The sequence below is a fragment of the Argopecten irradians genome, chromosome 14 (genome assembly GCF_041381155.1).
Source record: "Argopecten irradians isolate NY chromosome 14, Ai_NY, whole genome shotgun sequence".
NCBI lineage: Eukaryota > Metazoa > Mollusca > Bivalvia > Pectinida > Pectinidae > Argopecten > Argopecten irradians.
The window spans coordinates 32,630,909-32,657,252 of NC_091147.1; the positions used below are offsets into that span (position 1 = coordinate 32,630,909).

The 26,344-nt window shown below is 35.2% G+C and overlaps 1 protein-coding gene across 1 annotated transcript in view; it reads right to left on the bottom strand.

The window, feature by feature from the left end:
- LOC138307615 (uncharacterized) overlaps nucleotides 1-7,645 on the bottom strand; it is a 9,053-nt gene extending 1,408 nt beyond the window's left edge. The window contains exon 1 of the mRNA XM_069248420.1: nucleotides 7,420-7,645. Within this exon, the coding sequence (XP_069104521.1) occupies nucleotides 7,420-7,460 (41 nt within the window). The 5' untranslated portion in view covers nucleotides 7,461-7,645. The remainder of the gene's footprint in view (nucleotides 1-7,419) is intronic.
- Nucleotides 7,646-26,344: the final 18,699 nt, after the last annotated feature.

Sequence of the window (26,344 nt, forward strand, 5' to 3'; positions counted from 1 at the left end):
TTGATTTGGAAAAACAATCCATAGGAAAGTCAATGGAATAATACTTTTAAAGGTGTTTCATGTTATCAAGTAGTCTGAAATATTATACAACAGGGCCGTTATATATATAATACAAGAATCTGTGTAATGTTGGACCTTTTTTGTTTTATTTGTTTATCCCTTTAAACGAATCCATCCTTCAATTATTTAAGCATTGATGTTACTATTTTTGTGAATCTGCGTAGCGAATTCTCACAAAAGTTTGCAAACAAAATTTATTTCATACCTTTATGAAGTTAAAAAATAGTTACATCAATGCTTATAATTAATTTTTCAGCCTACTTGATAACATAAAATACGTTTAAATGAACGATTCTATTGACTTTGCAATGGATTACTTTTTCTAAATCAATACGCAACGTCGACGTCTCTATTGTGACCTCATGAATACGTCGGATTTTCGTGCCATTCTCGGATTTTTTGCCAATCAGGGAGTTGGATTTAGTATGAAAACAGTGATTTTATATATACTTGTAACTATATTTTTGTGTTTCCTGTCTATCATCTACATTATATATTATTTCATTTAAATTCAATCAAAAAGTGGAGCTAGAGACGAAGTTATTAAAGTCAACATAACCTGTATATTATTTATCTGGATTATTTTATTTTGATAGAAGTAAAGCGATGAAGGGTTGCTAAGACAAAAATCGATCCTATACAATATTATATAGACAGAGTACCAATGAGTTACATCATGATAACCCATTATTGTATTGATCCGCTTTACTTCCGGAGATATCTTTATACATATTATGTGTATTTAATTGTTTCTGGTATACAGTTGATTGGCCTTAGGGTTCCACGTGAGCAGCGCGTACCTCTATGGTCTCATTACCGAGCCCTTTACTGGTCAGGACATGTTATACACGTGCACTGTTACGCACGGTAATGCACGTCATGGGACCGCTGAAGGAAGTCCAGGAGTGGAACATCAAAGCAGGAACAGCAATTCTCTTGTCTAATACCGCATAATTACGGCAAAGTGGTTTGAATGGTCATTTGTTTGAATGAGTCTGTATGATTCCATATAAATTACTAATTTGTCAAAGATACGGACCATTTACTCTGCCGACGAGAGGGCCCTGAAATGGATTTATAAGACAATTATATTGATGTAACTATTGGGAGTTTTCCAATTATCGGACTAATCTGTGTATTACATAAAGAAGTGATCTCCTCCATCATTCAGCCTCGCTCTGACGAACGACAAATCGGAGGCCTCCATCGAAGCTCTGTCATGATCATAAAAGCGCTTTATTATCCTCAGACGTGCCTGTCAAGCGTAATCCTATTGCATTATTAAAGACTCTCAGAAGTCGTAGATTTTAGGGACAACATGCCTTTTATCTTCTGTATAAATTATTTCATATTTTATGAGATCAAATAAAATCCTAAACCCACAATCGACGTGATCCCAATACTGTTTACCAGTCCGGGTAAATGATAGATGAGCCGGTTGTCATACAATCCTCCGTCTCACCCGGACACAGTTTACAGCCCCCTGGATATCACACAAATACCTGTTATGAAGATCTACGTTCCACCCGCATTTTTAAATCCTTTTAATTATTTACTATTATTTTGGTACCGTGTTTCATGCTCATTTCAACTGTAATTCTACCAGGTAGTTCTCGCCATAAAACGGGTGTCTATAAAGGCCATTATTTGATAGAAGGTTGTTAAATACTCGCTCAGTTTTGTTTTGGCTTGTGACGTCATTTTATGACCACATCACATCTCTCCGTCATCGGTATAATGTAGTCCCTAAACAAAGCAACATTACTTCTCCCTTTGACGGTCGCTGAGTGAAATGTGACACGTCTCAATTAAATATCTCCATGCAGTAATCATTATGTAGACATGTGACTATTTTTGCTGTTGTAGTACCTTCAGAAGCTCGCGGAGGAACTCGAGGCTTTGTGATGTGTCCGATGATGGGTCAAACTCTACCTGACACTGTCACACCCGCTTACCACCACACTATCATTATACCTAAGTTTGTGTCTTTGTAGGCCATCGTAACGACAATTGCGAAAACATTCTTACCGTTTCTAACTATTATTATGCAAATTACAAATATTCTAGTATGTCATTAAAATGCTATCATATATCTACAAAATACCTAGCGGTGTTTGTACATGTTTCCAACATTATTTGGGTCGTATATAGGTATATTGATATTTCGTTCGTAAATCAAAGAGATATGTTATCAAGGTGATATATCTGTTCATCAGCCGACACTTTATGTCTCTGTTAGTCTTTGTCATCACATTAGATTTGTTACACGTATACCTTGATTGTCTTGATATTATTTTGATTTTAACACTACACCAAGTTTGGTATAATGACGAATAAAAACCAGAGACATAAATAAAAACCAGAGTACCTAAAAAAACCAGAGTACCTAAATAAAAACCAGAGTACCTAAAAAAACCCAGAGTACCTAAAAAAACCAGAGTACTCAGAGTACATAAATAAAAACCAGAGTACCTGAAAGAAATCCAGAGTACCTGAAAGAAATCCAGAGTACCTAAATAAAAACCAGAGTACCTAAGTGAAATTCATAGTACCTAAATGAAATCCAGAGTACCTAAATAAAAACCAGAGTACCTTAATGAAATCCAGAGTACCTGAATAAAAACCAGAGTATCTAAAAAAAAAACAGAGTACCTAGATAAAATCCAGAGTACCTAAATAAAAACAAGCACCAGCATGGGACCTAAAAAGTCTCAAGCATGCAATATTTTTAAATATAGATTTCTGAACATTAAGTAAGTGTATGGAATATAATTTCGGGAATCAAACAAAGTTCTTCTGATCATTATAAGAACTCCTGCTTAACAATTTTTGGCCATGAATACATCATCAAAAATGAAACTAACTTTATTTACGTCGTACTTCAATACATCGTTATTTATAAACTTTGATGAGATTCGTTTGTGACTAGTAAATGTCCCAAAATGAAGATTTGTATTGCAAAAAAGGCTTAATGAAAAGCTCTAAAAATGCTATATAACAGTTATATGGTAAATCTACTTTAAAACTTATTAAAAATTATCGCACATGTTGTTTTGTTCGCCTAAACAGGTGAAAAGCTATTATTGCTTTGTCTGTGATGAAAATATCCACAAGGAAATGTATACCTGTTCAATACAATATATTCGTGAGTGGCATCTTCAAAGAAAACGAAAACAGCGATAATTTCAACACCACGAATAATTTCATTTTTGCATTACATACTTCAAACGTACTAAAGCATTATGAAGGATACATCTTATGTATCGATATAGAGGCGATACGGTAAAGGTACTGAGTATTCATTTCTATATAACTTTTGTGGAATGTCATTACCAAGCCAAGGGAAAAGCGTCATTACCATTGTTTAAAATATTGTACACGAAATTGTTAGTAATCTATTAAAACAGCGTATGCTGCGCCATTTTATCCTGTTAGGACTTAACAGATATATCAACAAAATATATAAGTGAAAATGGTGTAGATATGCATCTTCAAAAAATATTGGGTAATCTAATGAAAATGACTAGTTTAATCATTGCCGCTCATTTTGCGTTCTCCGCAAACATGTTTCATTTTCGTACTTTTTCTCTGTTGTGTAAGTTTTGCGTTACGTAGTACCAGATTTGTAGAGAGACTTGTAGTATAAGTTCATGCAATTAGATATCAATTAAATATATGATAGGTTTGAAACAATTTAATTAAAAGGTATATATCTTTGACACTTGTGTTTTGAAAAAATATTGTTATCAACAAAGAGGCCACCAACGTGTACAAATGAAAATGTAGGAAGTGTCCAATCACTAGAAAGGATTTAAACACTAATATTAAAATCACTAGAAAGGGTTTTAGATATTATAAAGAATTTTAGTTACTAGGAAGAATTTAGATATTAGAAAGAATTATGAATATTGGAAAGGACTTTATTTCCTAGAAAGAATTTTAATTACTAGAAAGGCTTAAATGACTATAATGGATTTTAAATAATAGAGAGGATTTTAAACATTAGAAAGGATTTAAAACAAAAGATAGGATTTCAAATATTAAAAAGGATTTAAATTTTAAAAAGGATTTTAAATACTAGTATATGTAAGGATAACAATTTTTAGAAAGGTTTCCGATTCGAAATAAGATTTAAACCGCTAAGGGTTTCAGATACATGAAGGATATCAAAAGTATTGAAAGGTTTCAAGAAATAGCAATGAATTGCCATGGTCCAAAAGGCCTTTCATGATTTTGAATAATAGTAAGAGTTTTGTACAATAGAAAATATTTCAAACATTAGTATTCACGTCAATTTCTGGAGAAATAAAATAAATACTTGTAACGGAGACTATTAAATACTTAAGACATAATAAAAGGGATCCCAAACATTCCTAGAGAGAGGTTTAAACATCAACAATGGTTTACATTCTTAGAAAGGGGTTCAAACATAAACAATGGTAAACATTCCTAGAGAGAGGTTTAAACATCAACAATGGTTAACATGCCTAGAGAGGGGAATACGGATTCAAATCTTGTGAAGGATTTCATATTGCTCTGGCGAATTAAACAATATAAAAAAAGTTAGCAAATCAAACCAAACAAGCCAAGGTATAACAAAACAAAAAGATAGAGACAAAATAACAACAACTGGGTCAAAAGCGATCGTGATTGTGTATACATAAAGCTTTCAAGCTCTGGAAAATTTATTATAGTAAAGAAAAGATAATTGAGGATGGATGACTATGTTTTTGGACCATTGGAAGTATGCAAGACACTTGTTCAACTCTGCATACTCAATAGTCCCCATAATCGTTTTATCTAATCTTTAAGTCTTAAAAGTCGTAATTCTGACATCAAAATAGCACTGAGTGTGAAATAAGATTCATGTATTATAAAAAAGGCTTTGTTCGAAGACAATATCAAAACGCAGTGTTTTGTAAACCTTTGATGATTTATATTTTATCCCATATAAGGTGACATATAACATGATATGGTTGAAATTCTAACTACAAAACTTTCCCTTTCGTCTGTAGGTTTGTTATAGATCTAGTTGTCAACAGTATCTGATGGTTTTGATGACTTGCTGAAATCTATATCACACTATGTATAGTCTCACGTCCGGGAACTTACCAATTCCGTCTTTGCATATTACAGAGTTAGCTCCCTTGAGGGTCGGTATCGATTTTTACGTCATTATTTTGTGAGCGCAATTCGCGTCGTTTTCTCCGAAACGTATGACGTTGCGCTCCCAAACACATGACGTTACAATCAATACCTACCCGCAAGTGCAGATAATATGCAAATTCGGAATACATAAAAATAACATATCGCTATAATTTATCTAGTAAACATTTTACACAAAAATAAACAAAAACATAAGCACAAAAATCTCGAATCTAAAATTACCATGTACCATTGACACGGTCCGGGAGGGTTGTCCCCTCACTGCTTTGAGTGTAGGCAAAATATCTTTTTACTCTTATTATTGTATCGAGTTCACTGCCATGTTATATTGACAGACCAGAAGTGTATTTTAAATATGTTGAAGGAGAAATTTTAATGCTAAACACTAGCAATACCTTTTCATTGTATCTCATTAATACATCTTTGTCTAGTGTAGATTATTGAGTGCGATATGAAGGTAACGAATTAGACAGAGCAGTAAGCATCCAATACAGCGTCTGCAGCAAACCCCCGAAAAATGAATTGGAATATGTCTCCTAACCTTTTCTAACTTCATACGCGGCTGACAGTATTGTATGTTTATAATATGAGTTGCATCTCTGCAATATAAAGTTCTAGGTATTTTGACATTTAAACAAAATGTCTTGACATCCTCCCTCTGAATGCACCTAATTATCATTCTTTTCCATTTACATACAAACAAAAATCCGAAAATTATTTTTATTTTAGTTTTTATGCATGTTTCTGTCAAATGTAGTCTTTGTCAATTATGAGTGTTTATTTCTTTTGGTTTCAAACGAGACAACCGCTAAGTGCATTCAAAATTTCCAACGTCAATTAACACCCTGTGTAACATATTCCTATAGATTAAGACTGATGCCTGGGGTATCTTATTATAGTTCATCAGATCATCTTAGAATAAACATATCTGTGAGATATATGTCATTCTTATGATCAAGGAATAATGTGATGCTAATCCGAATAGTTAAAGTTGTTTTAATTAAGAAATACGAATCAGTTAGTGTCAGTTTGGATTTAGTAAGGACATTTTGTTAGAATGACAAATATCCGTGAGGGATAGAAATTAACGGTATTTAACTATAAGAAAAGCTTATTACTGATATAAAACTTCTGATGTTCATCTCTGTTCCTAAATGCTATCATGTTAACAAAGGATGATATTTTAATCTTCATGTAACGTAAAGTTGATATAATATAAAAGATAGCGTGATTTGACTGGGGTATTTTATATACAGGACAGGTGCATACCACTAATTTGCAAAAAAGCTCATCATCATGGTATGTCATTTAGTCCTTTGTGATATACAAGACATAAATATCATACAATCATTTAATGTATGACGGAACGCGGTTTCAACTTCACAAAGAGAATATAATTTCTGCATGACAATTTTATCATGTTTCACCAGCACTTTAATGATATGTATGATTATCGGATATTTAAGTCAAGGTTCAGTTTTAAGTGAAGGGGCATTTAATTCAAGGTCAGTTTAAAGTGAAGGGTCATTTTTGGGTTATTATATGCTAATATGTCATATATAAAAAAAATGATAATATTAGATCATAAAACTGGTCCCTTCTGTGGCTCGACACAAATATATAAATAGAGAAAAGTAAGAAATGCAAAACCTGTGAAAATTCAAGGATAAAACAGTGGGGAAAATGTATGATAGCGGAGAACACGTACGGAGAATTACATTCCAGTCTTCAGGAGGAGGAGGAGCCGTTATAATTGATATAGAGAGCAACACTTGTTTATTCGGTTTGTCAATTGACAATCAGTCATAGAAATATTTTGTTCTAGTTTTATAATTTATATTTCTAATAATTGAAGATTAATCACGTGGTTCATGGTTACCCCTTCAAGAAATATTGGTTCATGGTTACCCCTTCAAGAAGTATTTCTACGTTTATATTTTCTATGTAAAGTATATATTTCCATGTAAATATTTTCTACTTATAGTATATATTTCTACGTATATATTTCTACCTACAGTATATGTAATGTATTTCTACGTATATGTTTCTACATATAGTATAAATTTCTAATTAAGTTTTTTTTATGACAATATGATACTGTGATGATATGGAATCTTAAGAATCTTGTCCCTAAATACTTTGATAAAATGTTCACATCATGTTAAAATAGGTCCATAATTTCCTGATTCTTACCTTAAAAGAGGTGAGGTGACACACACGTGGGTATCGGTCATATTCCCGTCCCTGGGGCCACTGTCCCGTGGGTGTGAGGTTATCTTAGGTTTAGGATATGCACTGTGACTGCCTGTTGATCACATTGAATCCTCAACATAATGTAAATAAAGACTCTATTATTGGCCTAATAGAGCAAATTCAATGGCATGTGATCCAGTGGGCCATTATAGTGACACAATGTGTAGGCCGAGCCCACAGAGGCGGAGTCAACTACCGGACAATTACTTCAAATAGCTTACAATGTCACAATACCACACCCACAGAGGCGGAGTCAACTACCGGACAATTACTTCAAATAGCTTACAATGTCACAATACCACACCGACAGGCGGAGTCAACTACCGGACAATTACTTCAAATAGCTTACAATGTCACAATACCACACCCACAGAGGCGGAGTCAGCTTATATTTTACAATGTCACAATACCACACCGACAGAGGCGGAGTCAGCTACCGGACAATTACTTCAAATAGCTTACAGTGTAATATTATAACGATTAAACAGGAGGAGCCTGTTAAGAACTGCTTACTTTATGTATACTGTAGATATAGGCTATTATATATATAGGCTGTTGTGATGGTTAATATTACAAGGTGTATCCGTGATATACATGTATTACTGCACTATTTACTTACATTGCTGTGTTTTCTACCTGTGTTACGTTGCGTACATTGGGAATTAAAAACATCTGCTTAACAATAAAATTATTATTGAATATATGATTAATGTGAATAAAAATATCTAAAACTTATTCAGCTTGTTAACAAAATTTTCAAATACATAACTGTAATGGGAAAAAAAATGGAAAACAAGCATTACGCAAACTCGACTTCCAAAATAACGATACCCAATTCTCCTCTAAAATACACATTTAGATAATTTTACATTCCCAAGCATTGCAGAAGAAATTTTTTTTCTTTCGAACAACCGGACCCAGAACATGTAATTGAATTACCAAGATTTACAAATTGTGACCCTTACTTTTCCTTAAGTAAATCATAGAACGTAAATCTAAACTTATTGGCGGAAAATCCGAAGATACCGTGAATAAAAGACGTATTGTAACTAGCAAATCAGTATTGTTGATATTAATAGCGAACACTTATTTAAATCAATTATTTCATTTCCTGTCTGCTTTATCGTTTAAATAATACATTTATTCTGGTCATTCATATATTTATCTTAGCATCACCGACGGTTTTTATATGTTCATGAAGTTGACCTACCCCAGATATATCATTCTCAGACTGTCCTCATGATGTTGACCTAGACCCAGATATATCATTCTCAGACAGTCCTCATGATGTTGACCTAGACCCAGATATATCATTCTCAGACTGTCCTCATGATGTTGACCTAGACCCAGATATATCATTCTCAGACAGTCCTCATGATGTTGACCTAGACCCAGATATATCATTCTCAGACTGTCCTCATGAGTTGACCTAGACCCAGATTTATCATTCTCAGACAGTCTTATAATGTTGACCTAGACCCAGATTTATCATTCTCAGACTGTCCTCATGATGTTGACCTAGACCCAGATATATCATTCTCAGACTGTCCTCATGATGTTGACCTAGACCCAGATATATCATTCTCAGACTGTCCTCATGATGTTGACCTAGACCCAGATATATCATTCTCAGACAGTCCTCATGATGTTGGCCTAGACCCAGATATATCATTCTCAGACAGTCCCCATGATGTTGACCTAGACCCAGATATATCATTCTCAGACAGTCCTACATGATGTTGACCTAGACCCAGATATATCATTCTCAGACTGTCCCCATGATGTTGACCTAGACCCAGATATATCATTCTCAGACTGTCCCCATGATGTTGACCTAGACCCAGATATATCATTCTCAGACTGTCCTCATGATGTTGACCTAGACCCAGATATATCATTCTCAGACTGTCCTATGATGTTGACCTAGACCCAGATATATCATTCTCAGACTGTCCCCATGATGTTGACCTAGACCCAGATATATCATTCTCAGACAGTCCCATGATGTTGACCTAGACCCAGATATATCATTCTCAGACGTCCTCATGATGTTGACCTAGACCCAGATATATCATTCTCAGACTGTCCTCATGATGTTGACCTAGACCCAGATATATCATTCTCAGACAGTCCCTCATGATGTTGACCTAGACCCAGATATATCATTCTCAGACAGTCCTCATGATGTTGACCTAGACCCAGATATATCATTCTCAGACAGTCCTCATGATGTTGACCTAGACCCAGATATATCATTCTCAGACAGTCCTCATGATGTTGACCTAGACCCAGATATATCATTCTCAGACGTCCTCATGATGTTGACCTAGACCCAGATATATCATTCTCAGACAGTCCTCATGATGTTGACCTAGACCCAGATATATCATTCTCAGACTGTCCTCATGATGTTGACCTAGACCCAGATATATCATTCTCAGACAGTCCTCATGATGTTGACCTAGACCCAGATATATCATTCTCAGACAGTCCTCATGATGTTGACCTAGACCCAGATATATCATTCTCAGACAGTCCTCATGATGTTGACCTAGACCCAGATATATCATTCTCAGACAGTCCTCATGATGTTGACCTAGACCCAGATATATCATTCTCAGACTGTCCTCATGATGTTGACCTAGACCCAGATATATCATTCTCAGACTGTCCTCATGATGTTGACCTAGACCCAGATATATCATTCTCAGACAGTCCTCATATGATGTTGACCTAGACCCAGATATATCATTCTCAGACGTCCTCATGATGTTGACCTAGACCCAGATATATCATTCTCAGACAGTCCTCATGATGTTGACCTAGACCCAGATATATCATTCTCAGACAGTCCTCATGATGTTGACCTAGACCCAGATATATCATTCTCAGACGTCATGATGTTGACTAGACCAGATTATCATTCTCAGACGTCCTCATGATGTTGACCTAGACCCAGATATATCATTCTCAGACAGTCCTCATGATGTTGACCTAGACCCAGATATATCATTCTCAGACTGTCCTCATGATGTTGACCTAGACCCAGATATATCATTCTCAGAGTGTCCTCATGATGTTGACCTAGACCCAGATATATCATTCTCAGACAGTCCTCATGATGTTGACCTAGACCCAGATATATCATTCTCAGACTGTCCTCATGATGTTGACCTAGACCCAGATATATCATTCTCAGACTGTCCTCATGATGTTGACCTAGACCCAGATATATCATTCTCAGACTGTCCTCATGATGTTGACCTAGACCCAGATATATCATTCTCAGACTGTCCTCATGATGTTGACCTAGACCCAGATATATCATTCTCAGATGTCATGATGTTCAGATATATCATTTCAGACAGTCCTCACGATGTTGACCTAGACCCAGATATATCATTCTCAGACTGTCCTCATGATGTTGACCTAGACCCAGATATATCATTCTCAGACTGTCCTCATGATGTTGACCTAGACCCAGATATATCATTCTCAGACAGTCCTCATGATGTTGACCTAGACCCAGATATATCATTCTCAGACTGTCCTCATGATGTTGACCTAGACCCAGATATATCATTCTCAGACAGTCCTCATGATGTTGACCTAGACCCAGATATATCATTCTCAGACTGTCCTCATGATGTTGACCTAGACCCAGATATATCATTGTCAGACAGTCCTCATGATGTTGACCTAGACCCAGATATATCATTCTCAGACAGTCCTCATGATGTTGACCTAGACCCAGATATATCATTCTCAGACTGTCCTCATGATGTTGACCTAGACCCAGATATATCATTCTCAGACTGTCCTCATGATGTTGACCTAGACCCAGATATATCATTCTCAGACAGTCCTCATGATGTTGACCTAGACCCAGATATATCATTGTCAGACAGTCCTCATGATGTTGACCTAGACCCAGATATATCATTCTCAGACAGTCCTCATGATGTTGACCTAGACCCAGATATATCATTCTCAGACAGTCCTCATGATGTTGACCTAGACCCAGATATATCATTCTCAGACAGTCCTCATGATGTTGACCTAGACCCAGATATATCATTCTCAGACAGTCCTCATGATGTTGACCTAGACCCAGATATATCATTCTCAGACTGTCCTCATGATGTTGACCTAGACCCAGATATATCATTCTCAGACAGTCCTCATGATGTTGACCTAGACCCAGATATATCATTCTCAGACAGTCCTCATGATGTTGACCTAGACCCAGATATATCATTCTCAGACTGTCCTCATGATGTTGACCTAGACCCAGATATATCATTCTCAGACTGTCCTCATGATGTTGACCTAGACCCAGATATATCATTCTCAGACTGTCCTCATGATGTTGACCTAGACCCAGATATATCATTCTCAGACAGTCCTCATGATGTTGACCTAGACCCAGATATATCATTGTCAGACTGTCCTCATGATGTTGACCTAGACCCAGATATATCATTCTCAGACAGTCCTCATGATGTTGACCTAGACCCAGATATATCATTCTCAGACAGTCCTCATGATGTTGACCTAGACCCAGATATATCATTCTCAGACAGTCCTCATGATGTTGACCTAGACCCAGATATATCATTCTCAGACTGTCCTCATGATGTTGACCTAGACCCAGATATATCATTCTCAGACAGTCCTCATGATGTTGACCTAGACCCAGATATATCATTCTCAGACTGTCCTCATGATGTTGACCTAGACCCAGATATATCATTCTCAGACAGTCCTCATGATGTTGACCTAGACCCAGATATATCATTGTCAGACAGTCCTCATGATGTTGACCTAGACCCAGATATATCATTCTCAGACAGTCCTCATGATGTTGACCTAGACCCAGATATATCATTGTCAGACAGTCCTCATGATGTTGACCTAGACCCAGATATATCATTCTCAGACTGTCCTCATGATGTTGACCTAGACCCAGATATATCATTGTCAGACAGTCCTCATGATGTTGACCTAGACCCAGATATATCATTCTCAGACTGTCCTCATGATGTTGACCTAGACCCAGATATATCATTGTCAGACTGTCCTCATGATGTTGACCTAGACCCAGATATATCATTCTCAGACTGTCCTCATGATGTTGACCTAGACCCAGATATATCATTCTCAGACAGTCCTCATGATGTTGACCTAGACCCAGATATATCATTCTCAGACAGTCCTCACGATGTTGACCTAGACCCAGATATATCATTCTCAGACAGTCCTCATGATGTTGACCTAGACCCAGATATATCATTCTCAGACAGTCCTCACGATGTTGACCTAGACCCAGATATATCATTGTCAGACAGTCCTCACGATGTTGACCTAGACCCAGATATATCATTCTCAGACTGTCCTCATGATGTTGACCTAGACCCAGATATATCATTCTCAGACTGTCCTCATGATGTTGACCTAGACCCAGATATATCATTCTCAGACAGTCCTCATGATGTTGACCTAGACCCAGATATATCATTCTCAGACTGTCCTCATGATGTTGACCTAGACCCAGATATATCATTGTCAGACAGTCCTCATGATGTTGACCTAGACCCAGATATATCATTGTCAGACAGTCCTCACGATGTTGACCTAGACCCAGATATATCATTCTCAGACAGTCCTCATGATGTTGACCTAGACCCAGATATATCATTCTCAGACAGTGTCCTCATGATGTTGACCTAGACCCAGATATATCATTCTCAGACAGTCCTCATGATGTTGACCTAGACCCAGATATATCATTCTCAGACAGTCCTCATGATGTTGACCTAGACCCAGATATATCATTCTCAGACAGTCCTCATGATGTTGACCTAGACCCAGATATATCATTCTCAGACAGTCCTCATGATGTTGACCTAGACCCAGATATATCATTGTCAGAGTGTCCTCATGATGTTGACCTAGACCCAGATATATCATTGTCAGACAGTCCTCATGATGTTGACCTAGACCAAGATATGCCGGTATGACGTTGGCTCAACAATAACAAACAACAATAAAATATAAATATTGTCACTGTCAAATGACCTGATTGTACGAACATTTTTCGCGAACTTTTCATTTTCGAAATGTCGTTATCCAAGTGAAATCCCTAATTTGAAATATCTTCACTATTTATCTTCAAAGATATTCCATTCATTTTTTAATTCCGCGAATGCGAACTTTTTTTGAAGCAAAATGTAGTAGTCGAGAAAGAAAGTTGATTCATAGTAAATTGATATACTTTATAACCTTCACATAGATCATGGTGAATGTGTAAATAGAATAAATTATTTTCTTATAATCCAAGAGTATACACCAATAGAAATTATGTTTGTTTGTGATTATTATCGATGATCCTCAGATTTTATCAGTATAAAAGTATTGAATATGCGAAGTAAAATATCATCCATACGTGGTATGTTAGACATAAAAGAGGCTCAAAATAGAGTAGCTTAAGGGAATTATGTATAACGCACATAATGTGCAAAAGAAACACAAGTACCATTTGTTTACATTTTGTATAGTATGTCAGATATGAAGGTAAGGGGAAACATTGCGTCACTAAGTCAAACGTTTCCCAATAACTTTATACGTAGTTTGAATTTGAACACTATATCAATTAAAACGTATTTTAATACAAAATTCAAATAAAATCACAATAAAAAAACTTGATGATCCAAAGATGTACCTATTTCAAGGCTCTTTATTTTTTCAGCATACAAACTTAAATTGAAATATATTTTAGCAGAAAACAATTCGCCCCTTCCTCTCTTGTCAGTAATTAAAGTAGTGAAAAGCAAAGACTTTAAGACGACTAGTTGAGAATCACGTTCAAAACCAGTTAGTAAAAAACCAAAATACACCTGAGCAGAGAGCCAGTACTAATATGACCGCTGACGAAATGAAACATTACCTTGTTATGAGTTGGTCCAACATACATTACGTAACTGTGGATAGCCATCTGCGGGCATGTTTGTTTGCAAGCTCGATAACTTTGAATAGACAATTTCATAAAATTTAATTCCGCTAATGTTGTATACCTCTTCATTAATGTTCGCTTTGTTAAAGGCCACACGTGTTCTTGTGAGGGGGAACTCTACCCCTATCACTATCATAAGAGCAGGGACCCCGAGCCCTTAACACCTGACGATACAGGTAAATCCCACATGTATATCGGCAGGTAAATTCCAGGTCTGTACAGGGAAACTTGGGTATTGTATTATGGCCACCTTCTCACACTTGTTGTTTGAGGAAACTTATCCCCCAACAGGTGTGCTTTACAAAAACCACTGGCTACAAATTGTGGTTAGAAGTCAGGTAAACAAGGCACGTCTTTGAGAACTGTGTGTAACTTACACCCACCTTAGTAAGGGCCACACATTCCTCTTACAGGTCTGTGACGTCATGGGGAATTCTCAAATCCCATCTGGCCAATACAGATTTCAAGATATTCCATACCGCACAGGAAATCAGTTGAAATATATTCAAAAGATATACGATCATGGCAATCAATTTGCTCAATTATCGAATGTCAATCTGCAAATAATGTGTACAGGAATCTCTTTTCTCAGACTTTCTGCGTCGTGATTGTTATATGATCCAAGAGCAATACATGCATGTCTCTGCGGGAATTTATACAAGAAATTGATATTTGTCTATAGCATAAAATTAGCATAAATTGGTAGTCAGATGACATCCCCAATAATTGTACTTCTTTAAATTAAAGCAATATGTTTCCTGTTTTAATAATATGCTTATACATTAGTAAGACAGAGGAGTATTTTTGATTTTTAAATTAAATTATATAACGTTATGTAAGGTTAACATATTTTGGACTTGTTTCACTTTTAATGCTGAACGTGAAAATTGCACATTCAATTAATTATGTATTTAAATGAAACGTAATATTCTCCTACAATTGAAAATTAACATGTGCAAAAACAATTTTATTTACATTTCTTTTATTTTCAAAGACATTTCATAGCAATGTTATATAACAATTAAACATATACAATATAGTGTCACATACAATGTACATCCATCCACACATTCACAAATAAGTTTTTTTTTAACAGAAAACATTGCCTTGTTTTAATAAAGCACTTATTAAGATCTGAAAAGACATTTGCGATTAAGCAGATGTATGTTTTAGATTTTTTATAATAGCATCATTTTCTTTTAATTTTCACGTTTAAAAAAATAGTATATTGTTATAATGTTTTGAATCAGACCCGTTATAGCATAGGCCGCTGAACATCAGAGTTGCATTAACCGTTTCGTGGAACAATTTGTTGGTGCCATGAGAGTCAGGGATGCTGCCACGATGTTGGTTTATGTGTTCAACATTCATAACCATTTGAACATCGTGGAGTGTGTTATTATCTCCCTTGGGTACGAGCCGACAGGCCGGTCTGTCATTTACACCCAATGGCTGGCAAGAATTGCAACCATTTAAATGCATATAAATTATTTGACCTTGAGCCAACACGCTCTCTTTCTAAACAGCTATTACGCACTTGGGAATTTACATGTGAGATGGACATAACGATTCGAACTCCCGAAAGTCAACTTGCCCTTCGGAAGGTGGCGAATAGTAGCAGCAGGACCCGGATGACCGGATTCCGGATCTCACTGAGGGCATATCCGGTTCTGGGTATTATACAGGACAATATGGAGTCATTCTGACCTCAATGAACTGTTGCGAAGACCATGCACGCATTGTGTCACAGACACTCATTCTTCGAACTCAAATTGCAGATATTTGGTGATGACTTCTGATGCCAGACCCCATTAGATTGCTGTTGAATTTCAATATGTTCATCTCTTTTTATTTATGCATGGCTGACTACAGTTTGGGCTACGTGTGGGCCATACGTGTATTTTTAAAGAGCTGTATGATTCATGCTTAATTTCCTAATCATCCTAGAGTTATTTGATATATCATTGTTTAACACTGATATGGAACAATACTGAGCATGACACGCGGATAAGAGCAATATAATATTTCATATTTTACTATGGATATAGAAACAAAAAGGTCAAATCAGACATGGAAGTTTTACCGAAAACACCCCATTTACTTCGAAAGGGATCGCTAAATCTATAGTTACCGGAGTATAATCAATCTAACACTGGTAATCAAACTATTTATAATTAATATTTTATTGATATTTATTCATATTGACAGGTATGCTTTTGATTTCTGACGCATGCGTATACACCAATGTACCGACATTGAAATGTAGTTTTATCTATATATAAGCCTCATTTAGCCACCAAGAAAGTGTTGAAAATAAAAAAAAAAAAAAAACATCTAGAAGGATTTTACGTTTTCGATGGTTGTCCGTATGAGAAACATGACATTGATATACAGAGAAACGCAATCATTTGGTTAGTTGTTTTTGGTTTTGTGCTTGGTTATTTGATTAGTTGTTTGGTTGTTGGTGTTTTTCTTTGTTCGTTGGTTTTTTGCTTGGTTCGTTGGTTTTTTGCCTGATACATTGTTTTTTGCTTGGTTCGTTGTTCACTTGCTTAGTTTGTTGAGATTTTTTGTTTAATTCGTTGGTTACTTGCTTGATTCGTTGGTTTTTTTTTTCTTTGTTTGTTTTTTTTCTTGGTTTGTTGGTGTTTTGTTTGGTACGTTGTTTTTTTTTGCTTGGTTCGTTAGTTTTTTGCTTGGTTCGCTAGTTTGTTGCTTGGTTCGTTGGTGTTTTGCTTGGTTCGTTGGTATTTTGCTTGGTTCGTTGGTTTTTTGCTTGGTTCGTTGGTTTTTTGCTTGGTTCGTTGGTTTTTTGCTTGGTTCGTTGGTTTTTTGCTTGGTTCGTTGGTTTTTTGCTTGGTTCGTTGGTTTTTTGCTTGGTTCGTTAGTTTTTTGCTTGGTTCGTTAGTTTATTGCTTGGTTCGTTGGTGTTTTGCTTGGTTCGTTGGTTTTTTGCTTGGTTCGTTGGTTTTTTGTTTGGTTCGTTGTTTTTTGCTTGGTTCGTTGGTTTTTTGCCTGGTTCGTTATTTTTTTGCTTGGTTCGTTGGTTACTTGCTTGGTTCGTTGGTTTTTTTCTTTGTTTGCTGGTTTTGTGCATGGTTCGTTGGTTAGTTGCTTGGTTCGTTGGTGTTTTACTTGGTTCGTTGTTTTTTTGCTTAATTCGATGGTTAGTTGCTTGGTTCGCTGGTTTTTTGCTTGGTTCGTTGGTTAGTTGCATGGTTCGTCGGTGTTTTGCTTAGTTCGTTGGTTACTTGCTTGGTTCGTTGGTGTTTTGCTTGGTTAGTTGGTTTCTTGCTTGTTTCGTTGTTGTTTTTTCTTGGTTCGTTGGTTACTTGCTTGGTTCGTTGGTTACTTGCTTGGTTCGTTGGTTACTTGCTTGGTTCGTTGTAGTTTTTTCTTGGTTCGTTGGTGTTTTGTTTGATTCGTTGATTAGTTGTTTTGGTTCGTTGCTTACTGCTATGGTCATTTACAGACTGCATGCAATGTGTTGCATGTGGTGGTTGCGTGTGTGGTTTCGAAGATTGCGGTATAGTCTTGCTGTATATCATTGTAACATTGGAAAATTTGCCATTAAAATAGCACTATCTCAAAAAGGCTTACCTTTCATGTTGAACATTCAACAGGAAAGTATTACTTTTATAGACAATGCTCTCAGTCAGCGGACAAATCACAAAGGTTTCTTCAGAGGAACGAACGCTCAACTCAATTCCAAAAGGTGTCACAGACACATATATACACATTTTATACAAGTATATACATATTTTATACAATTATATACACATTTATACAATTATTTACACATTTATACAATTATATACACAATTGATACAAGTATATACACATTTATATAATTATATACACATTTCATACAATTATATACACATTTGATGCAAGTATATACACATTTGATGCAAGTATATACACACTTGATGCAAGTATATACACATTTATACAATTTTATACACATTTATACAATTATAAAAACATTTGATACAAGTATATCCACATTTATACAATTATATTCACATTTGATACAAGTACATACACATATATACAATTATATACACATTTTATATAATTATATACACATTTCATTCAATTATATACACATTTATACAATTATAAAAACATTTGATGCAAGTATATACACATTTGATGCAAGTATATACACATTTGATGCAAGTATATACACATTCATACAATTTTATACACATTTATACAATTATAAAAACATTTGACACAAGTATATCCACATTTATACAATTATATTCACATTTGATACAAGTATATACATATTTTATACAATTATATACACTTTTATACAATTATATCCACATTTATACAATTATAAAAACATTTGATACAAGTATATCCACATTTTTACAATTATATTCACATTTGATACAAGTACATACACATTTATACAATTATATACACATTTATACAATTATATACACATTTATACAATTATGTACACATTTATACAATTATGTACACATTTATACAATTATATACACATTTATACAATTATGTACACATTTATACAATTATTACATTTACACATTTATACAATTATGTACACATTTATACAATTATGTACACATTTATACAATTATATACACATTTATACAATTATGTACACATTTATACAATTATGTACACATTTATACAATTATATACACATTTATACAATTATGTACACATTTATACAATTATATACACATTTATACAATTATTTGCGAAACCTTTGAATTCGCGTTCGAAATCTTCCGTGACATTACGCGAAAATTTGTATCTTGCAAAAATGAACTTGTTTGTCGTATATCGCCATACACAAGGTCGTGTAAGGCATGCCTAGGTGTAACTCTGGGACATAAAATCAGACCGAGGCTATCTCCATCGAGTATATCACGTGACCTTTCTGTTGATGCTCACAGGGCTATGACAATCAGAGGAATACACTGACACTTGACTGATTTATGTCATCTACTAAATACTTGACAACAATATCTGACAGTGTGTTCTTCTTATATTAATTTTATGTCGCTATTAAATATCCATTTTTTTAATATTAGAATATTTTCTTCGTGCTTTATTTGTCAGTACATACCAAAGGAAAGCAATAACAGTGAGAAATGCACATGAATATGTCATCGCTGGCTCGCCGGTCTCCTCGTGTCACAGAGATGGCGGTTTGTGGCTGGTACTGGTGTGCCGGGGAGCGGGCTTACATAACCGGGTATCTTCTTGCTGTAGAAAATAGATGTGTCATTTTAAAACGATAATGCCGCTCACAGTTCAGCAACGAGAGATCCCAACTATAAATCTCGCTCGTTCTCGTTCATCTTTGACAACGACGCTAAAGCGTAAGACATCCTGATATATTGCTGACACTTTTTCTCATGGCTCTGATGAAAAATTTAAATATCTTCCCGATATATCATTCTAGGTTCTTGTACAGGTTCACACTGTCCTTCTTTAAATCATTTAAGATGCAATTAGATAGTTGATCTTTTGCATTTTACCAGATCTTAAGAATAATGTCAATGGATGCATTGTTTAAGCACGCCATTTCACGCAGAGATTTTTGCACACGAAGAACGTATACTGTGTAAAATGAAATTGTTGTTGTTTTCGTTGGAATATAGATATTAGTTTGATTCAATATTAGAATCATGCTTTCATTAAGCAACCACGAATATTTCTAAGCACAAAAATTTTAGAAGTTCCTAAACACTAATATAAATCCTCACTGATATTTCACGTTACACTGACATACAACAGATAAGACCAAGTGATATGTTGATCTTTAGGATATCAACACAAACAGTTCCAGTCAACATATGTGACGGTCAGACCGAATAATCTGTCTCTTAAATTGAGCTCCTTTTCTCTTTGTTGTCGTTTATTGATACGCTCAATAATCTGTCTCTTAAAATGAGCTCCTTTTCTTTGTGTTGTCATTTATTGATACGCTCAATAATCGGTCTCTTAAAATGAGCTCCTTTTCTTTGTGTTGTCATTTATTGATACGCTCAATAATCTGTCTCTTAAAATGAGCTCCTTTTCTTTGTGTTGTCATTTATTGATACGCTCAATAATCGGTCTCTTAAAATGAGCTCCTTTTCTTTGTGTTGTTATTTATTGATACGCTCAATAATCTGTCTCTTAAAATGAGCTCCTTTTCTTTGTGTTGTCATTTATTGATACGCTCAATATCGTCTCTTAAAATGCTTTCTGTTCGTTTAATAATGCGTATCAATACGTAATAAAACAACACAAAGAAAAGGAGCTCATTTTAAGAGACAGATTATTGAGCGTATCGATAAATAACAACAAAAACAAAAGAAGCTCATTTTAAGAGACCGCTATTGAGCGTATTAATAAATAACAACACAAAGAAAAGGAGCTCATTTTAAGAGACAAAATATTCGGTCTACCTTTTTTCCTTTTCGTTTGACTTATAGATATTATCTATACAATATTCATAATTATAGTGTTATTATATCGTATGCTCTATAGCAAACCTTCAAGGCCTTTGTAATGATTCTACTTATAAGATATAATTAAAGAAATAATATATTAAATGTTACAGTCAACCTGTGAAAGCAGTTATTGTTTTAACGAGATTATACATACTGTTTACTGTATCCCTACAAATTTTTGTTTTTATTTTTGTACCAAAATATCAATTTTAAGCAAAAAACTCTCTCAGATTATAATGTTTTTAGTTGTTTTTTTTCTTCATTCTTTTAACATAAGTAGTGTAAAATTTCATTTTTATTATCAATGTGTATCGATCAGATAAGCGCATAAACAGTAGTGTAAGTGTGTTTGAATATTACCTCTAAGTATACAGAGTTAGCGTTTCATTGTTCGAAGGCGTATCATTACGAAGTTAGATCATATCTTACAGGGATACAAAAATATAAAAAAAAATAAAACGTAAAATCACACAGCTTGATTTTATGCAAACGCACCAAACGAAAACCAATAAGGTCTATTTAAGTATGAATGATATGAAAACAAAGGCACGTGCTATATCTTACTATATTTCTTTAATTAATTTTAAATGAATTAAAATTTTTAGCATTTTTACTAATAACTAATTATTGTGATAACATAAGAATATATATGTATCAAGCTAACTGGCGTCGACATGGCAGAACTTGGTCCCAATAATACATCAGGGGCAAAGGTCAATCTCTCTCACGAGCCCCTCGCTCATTTTCGGGTGGGCAAATGAATTCAGGGGCCTTTATTACCGCTCTGCGTTTGAATGTTATCAGATCGAGTGCCAAGCGGCTGGATGATTTATATATAGAAGTGACAATATAGCACATGGATTCTGATGGCAGATACGGGTATATCAGCCGGGGTGGTACAAACTGTCCCATGATGCTGTATTTTAGTTCCCGGATGTGACATCTACCAAACACCACAACCCCCATTGATGACCCATCAAACGTTGACCCTAATCACCAACAACTATTTATAATCCAACCGCGCACGTGGAGCGCGTCAGTTACGATAGAAATGTCATTCAAATGTTCCAGTCTGCGTATGGTTTGATAATTGATAATTTAGATTGTTAGGCATATTAATTTAGACTATAACAGTGATATATCACTGCTTCATTATGGCACTGAAACTCGTGGTAACATCATAGCAGAATACTTCTCAGTCTGTTGTGAATAACTGTTGTAGTACCACAATATGACGTTCAATTATTGTAGCGGTAATTTAATTTTCATTAATTAGTGTTTATGAAAGATACGAAATTGTTAAAAAATACAGGTCTGCAGATTTACACAAAAGAGTTTAAATATGGATAGAAACGAACGATACCCAGATATCAGAACTGAATGAGTTTTAATTAAAATGAAATCGCTTAATTCGGACGAGTAGGCTTACCACAATGCTAATCTATCTGAAACAAATGTACTTTTACATCATATTGTTAAAGTGCATATTTAGCCGTAAGAGTTTAAAATTACATAATTATCAATAATAAAATAGTCACTGGACATCTAAGCGTCAAAATATCTGATTCGCAAAGGGAAGCAACTATAAAGGCACAATTTTAACTTAAACTTGAAATATAAAAATAAGTGATGTGTAGATATGATTTAGGTATTGATAAAATGGACAATATATTTCAGAAGAGTAATCGTCCACTGTTTCATCAATAACAAAAACACTTTAAAATTTATATTTAAGTGAAAATGTTATTACCACAAGCAGTATGATCTTTTTACTTTTTAAATTATAATTTCTTTTTCAAAACTGAAGTCTATGAAATGCTGATATTGGTTTCATACTCTTTGATCTGTCGTTGAATAGTAAGCTTATAAGTTTATTTTAAATCTACGTCTTGCGCAGTCTACGCAGAAAGTTAATTAACTGTTATACACATTGTACCTCTTGACCAAATTTAATCAAATAGTTTATCTTTTTATGTAAACATTGAAGTCATCTCATAAAACCAATACAAATTATCCAAAAGTTGAACATATTTAGATTTTTGAGGTTTTCAAATTGAGATTATGAACATTTATGTTTAAGATTAAATGATTTAAGGTATCTGGTGAGAAGACCTTGGGGTGGTTTTCATCCCTCCAATAGATGCATTCAATGTTAGATATAGATTCATACTATCGGAATGCCTTTCAATCTCATTTTTAATTATCGTTTTTTTTTTAAAAAATGCCTAATTTGTATTCAAATGTGGTTAATTTTTTGTTTGGCTCTACCAGCTTGTCTTCCCTAATGTGTTCTAGAAGCACATATACAATGACTTGTTGAGACATATAATGACAGTACATTAAATATTTCCTTAATGTGTTTCCACCAGTGGACCATATTCAATAGCTAAATGACGCATTGTAGAACTGTGTGAGCTGAGCTCATACGTCCGGGTTATCTGTCAGCATCTCAAGTGCTGACACCTATCTGACACTATGTCGTGCAGGTTGTGCCTGAACGTCACGCATGAATGAACACACAATACGTAGATTTCTTTTAAATTAGCATAGGATGCTTTCAATGAACTCGCAAACAACATTACTTAAAAATAAAGCTAAATCAGTTGCCTTGTAGCACGTGGTTTGTGTTATAATATTAAACGTCGTAATTAAAAATTACTCCGTTAAGAACGGCCTCCCGCATTGCCTTAAGCGTGTGAATGTCTGTATTTTTTGGGGGGCGGTAGTATACTCGTGTTGTGTAAGTTTGGAATAGTGGGACTTTTGTCCATTTTATAGTACTATCCTAATGCAGCATGTTATCAGAGATTTCGAACAGCACACCCCACCCGATTACATTATATTGACAACGGATAAATCAGTCCACAAACGCTATTTGGTTTTATCATAGATATTCTGCTCTCTTTCTTGGACTGGACTTGAAGAGAAGTTCATATCTTATCATAGATATTCTGCTCCTCTTTCTTGGACTGGACTTGAAGAGAAGTTCATATCTAACTATGATCTATTATTGAAGTACGTGTATATTAGTGTATTATATTATCTTATAAGAAAATTTATATAAAATATCATATTCTAGAACCTTCACAATATTAGAGCTACATGTACGTGATTCTTGTATCAAAAAATGGATGTTATTGATTTTAGAAACGCATTAAAAATAAAAAGTTAGAATCATCAACAGAACATTGGCAATCAATGTAACATCTGCTAGTGCGCTTTTCGGCGTTTTTTTTTTTTTTTTTTTTAAATATTTGTGGCTTTCTATAATACCTCTCGTTATGAACAAATTAAAAGCAATTTTAATTTGATACTCCATAATACGCGGTTTCTATTTCAATATCCACACAATAAACAGATTTGTCAGTTCATTTGACGCAGTGATGCTAATAAATCTGAGTAAAATCTACTCTTAAACAGGGTGCCGTGCTGATCTCACTATTGTTCCGTAGGTACACAGTGTCATGGCTGAGGTAAAGCCAGGCCAGGTGCAATAAAGTTTCTTCGCTCGCTGGAGGGTCGAATTACCGGGGAGGTCGGGGAATTTAGTTTAGGTGTAAATATATACAGTTGCGATTAATTAGAGGAAAATGGCAGAGGGACAAAATCTCTCCACAAGGACTATTAACATTATGGAATTTTGAGCGGCGCTTTTTTACGACGGAAACAATTTTATAATACACTTACTGTCATTATAATTATACCTCCACATACTGCACACGTACTCATTTTAGTGGTAGATTTATTTTAGCGCTAAGGCATGTACAGCGTTCAAATTTGTAACAGAATATTTCCTTTTATATTCGCGCTATAATTCATAATTTACAGATTTTTGCATGTGTCAACAGTAAATGATGAAATATAACCATTCAAGTTGACATTTGGTCCCATCACTCTCCATCAATCAATGACACATATTGGAAAACATCAGAAAAACAAAACAATGCTGAATATATCATTTTGAGCCATATGTTAAACTAGACCATACGCTCCTACAAAGAATGTTTGTGTCTAGTCAAGGTAATTGTAGTTAACGATTCCGCCTTTTCATGGCGCCCAGCATACAATTACTCTGACGACAAGTTCACCCATTGTCGGTACATATATACACAACCATGGCCAGAAGGGGTGTGCTGCTCGGGGTCAGTATACTTCAGTGACACAGCACTATAAAACGCGATGGTAACACGGCGATAGTTTCTATTCTAGGACACACACGCACGAAGTTCTTCTTCTAGAACACACACGCACGTACCACATGTCTATACACCCCATGGAGGCATAATCCTATATAGTACCGGTGATAGGAAGATTCATTAGAAGGAAGCATGGCAGCTTTAGGCAAGGATGGTTACTAGACAAATGTAAACAATTTTACCTTTAATCTTATGTCGATTGCAAATAAAAGCAATTAATAAACTTGCTTATTTTATTTACACACCAAATAATACCAAGTGTACTTGTACAGTCCAGGATAGTTGAACGAGGTATATTGTTCTATTGTAAACTGAAAGCAACAACCAACGCTTGTACAACCAAACGAGTTCCACTTCCGGTGATGTAAGACTTTGATTTTAAATGACAGCATGTGTTTCTACAACGAGCTGTTATTGGCTGTTCAGTGACTGCCACCTTCCCGACCCAGATGTGACCTACAGATGCAGGACCTAACCCTAACCATGTGGCTCTTAGGTTTACTATGTTGTGTTATGATAGAGACCTTTACTAACATCAGGTTCGCAGGGACCCATCCTCCCTCTTTTGTATTCCTCCAACACAAAGTGGATGTCTTATACGCCCTCTAATTCAACAGTATGGGAGAAATGAAGGGTATAATATGTCGCGGACTTTTATGGGGCCTGCTTGTCCCTTGGACTATAAAGGAACAGAAAGACAGAAGCCGTAAACAACAACCTAAACTTTAAGATGTACGTGAAGGACCACACTAGTTCCCCCAGTATTACCGCCGTAAACGATCGTATTTGACGCCTTCTAACGTGTTCGCTGTTGAGTGCCTTAGTATCTTCCATGTCGTTTGCTCGATTTGTCCTAAGGTCCTGTATGTAACTAGATCTCATCGCTCACAGCCCTTGTCATAACCATGCGCACGGAACACGAACAGCGTCCTTCTAAGTTATCAAACTCGCGTGCGGGAAGCAAATTCAGGTTTGATATTAAAATCAACTTGAACCTATCCACGAATACATCGGCAAATGCTCTGGTAACCCTTGTAATGACTTTATCGAAGTCACAGCTGTCCCTGGCTGGACTACAGAATGCCCTCAAAGTCTGGTACAGTCAGTTACCTTTTATATCAAACTTCAAAAATGTGTCAAGTCGCTATGACAAGGCATGTATCTTTGCTAAC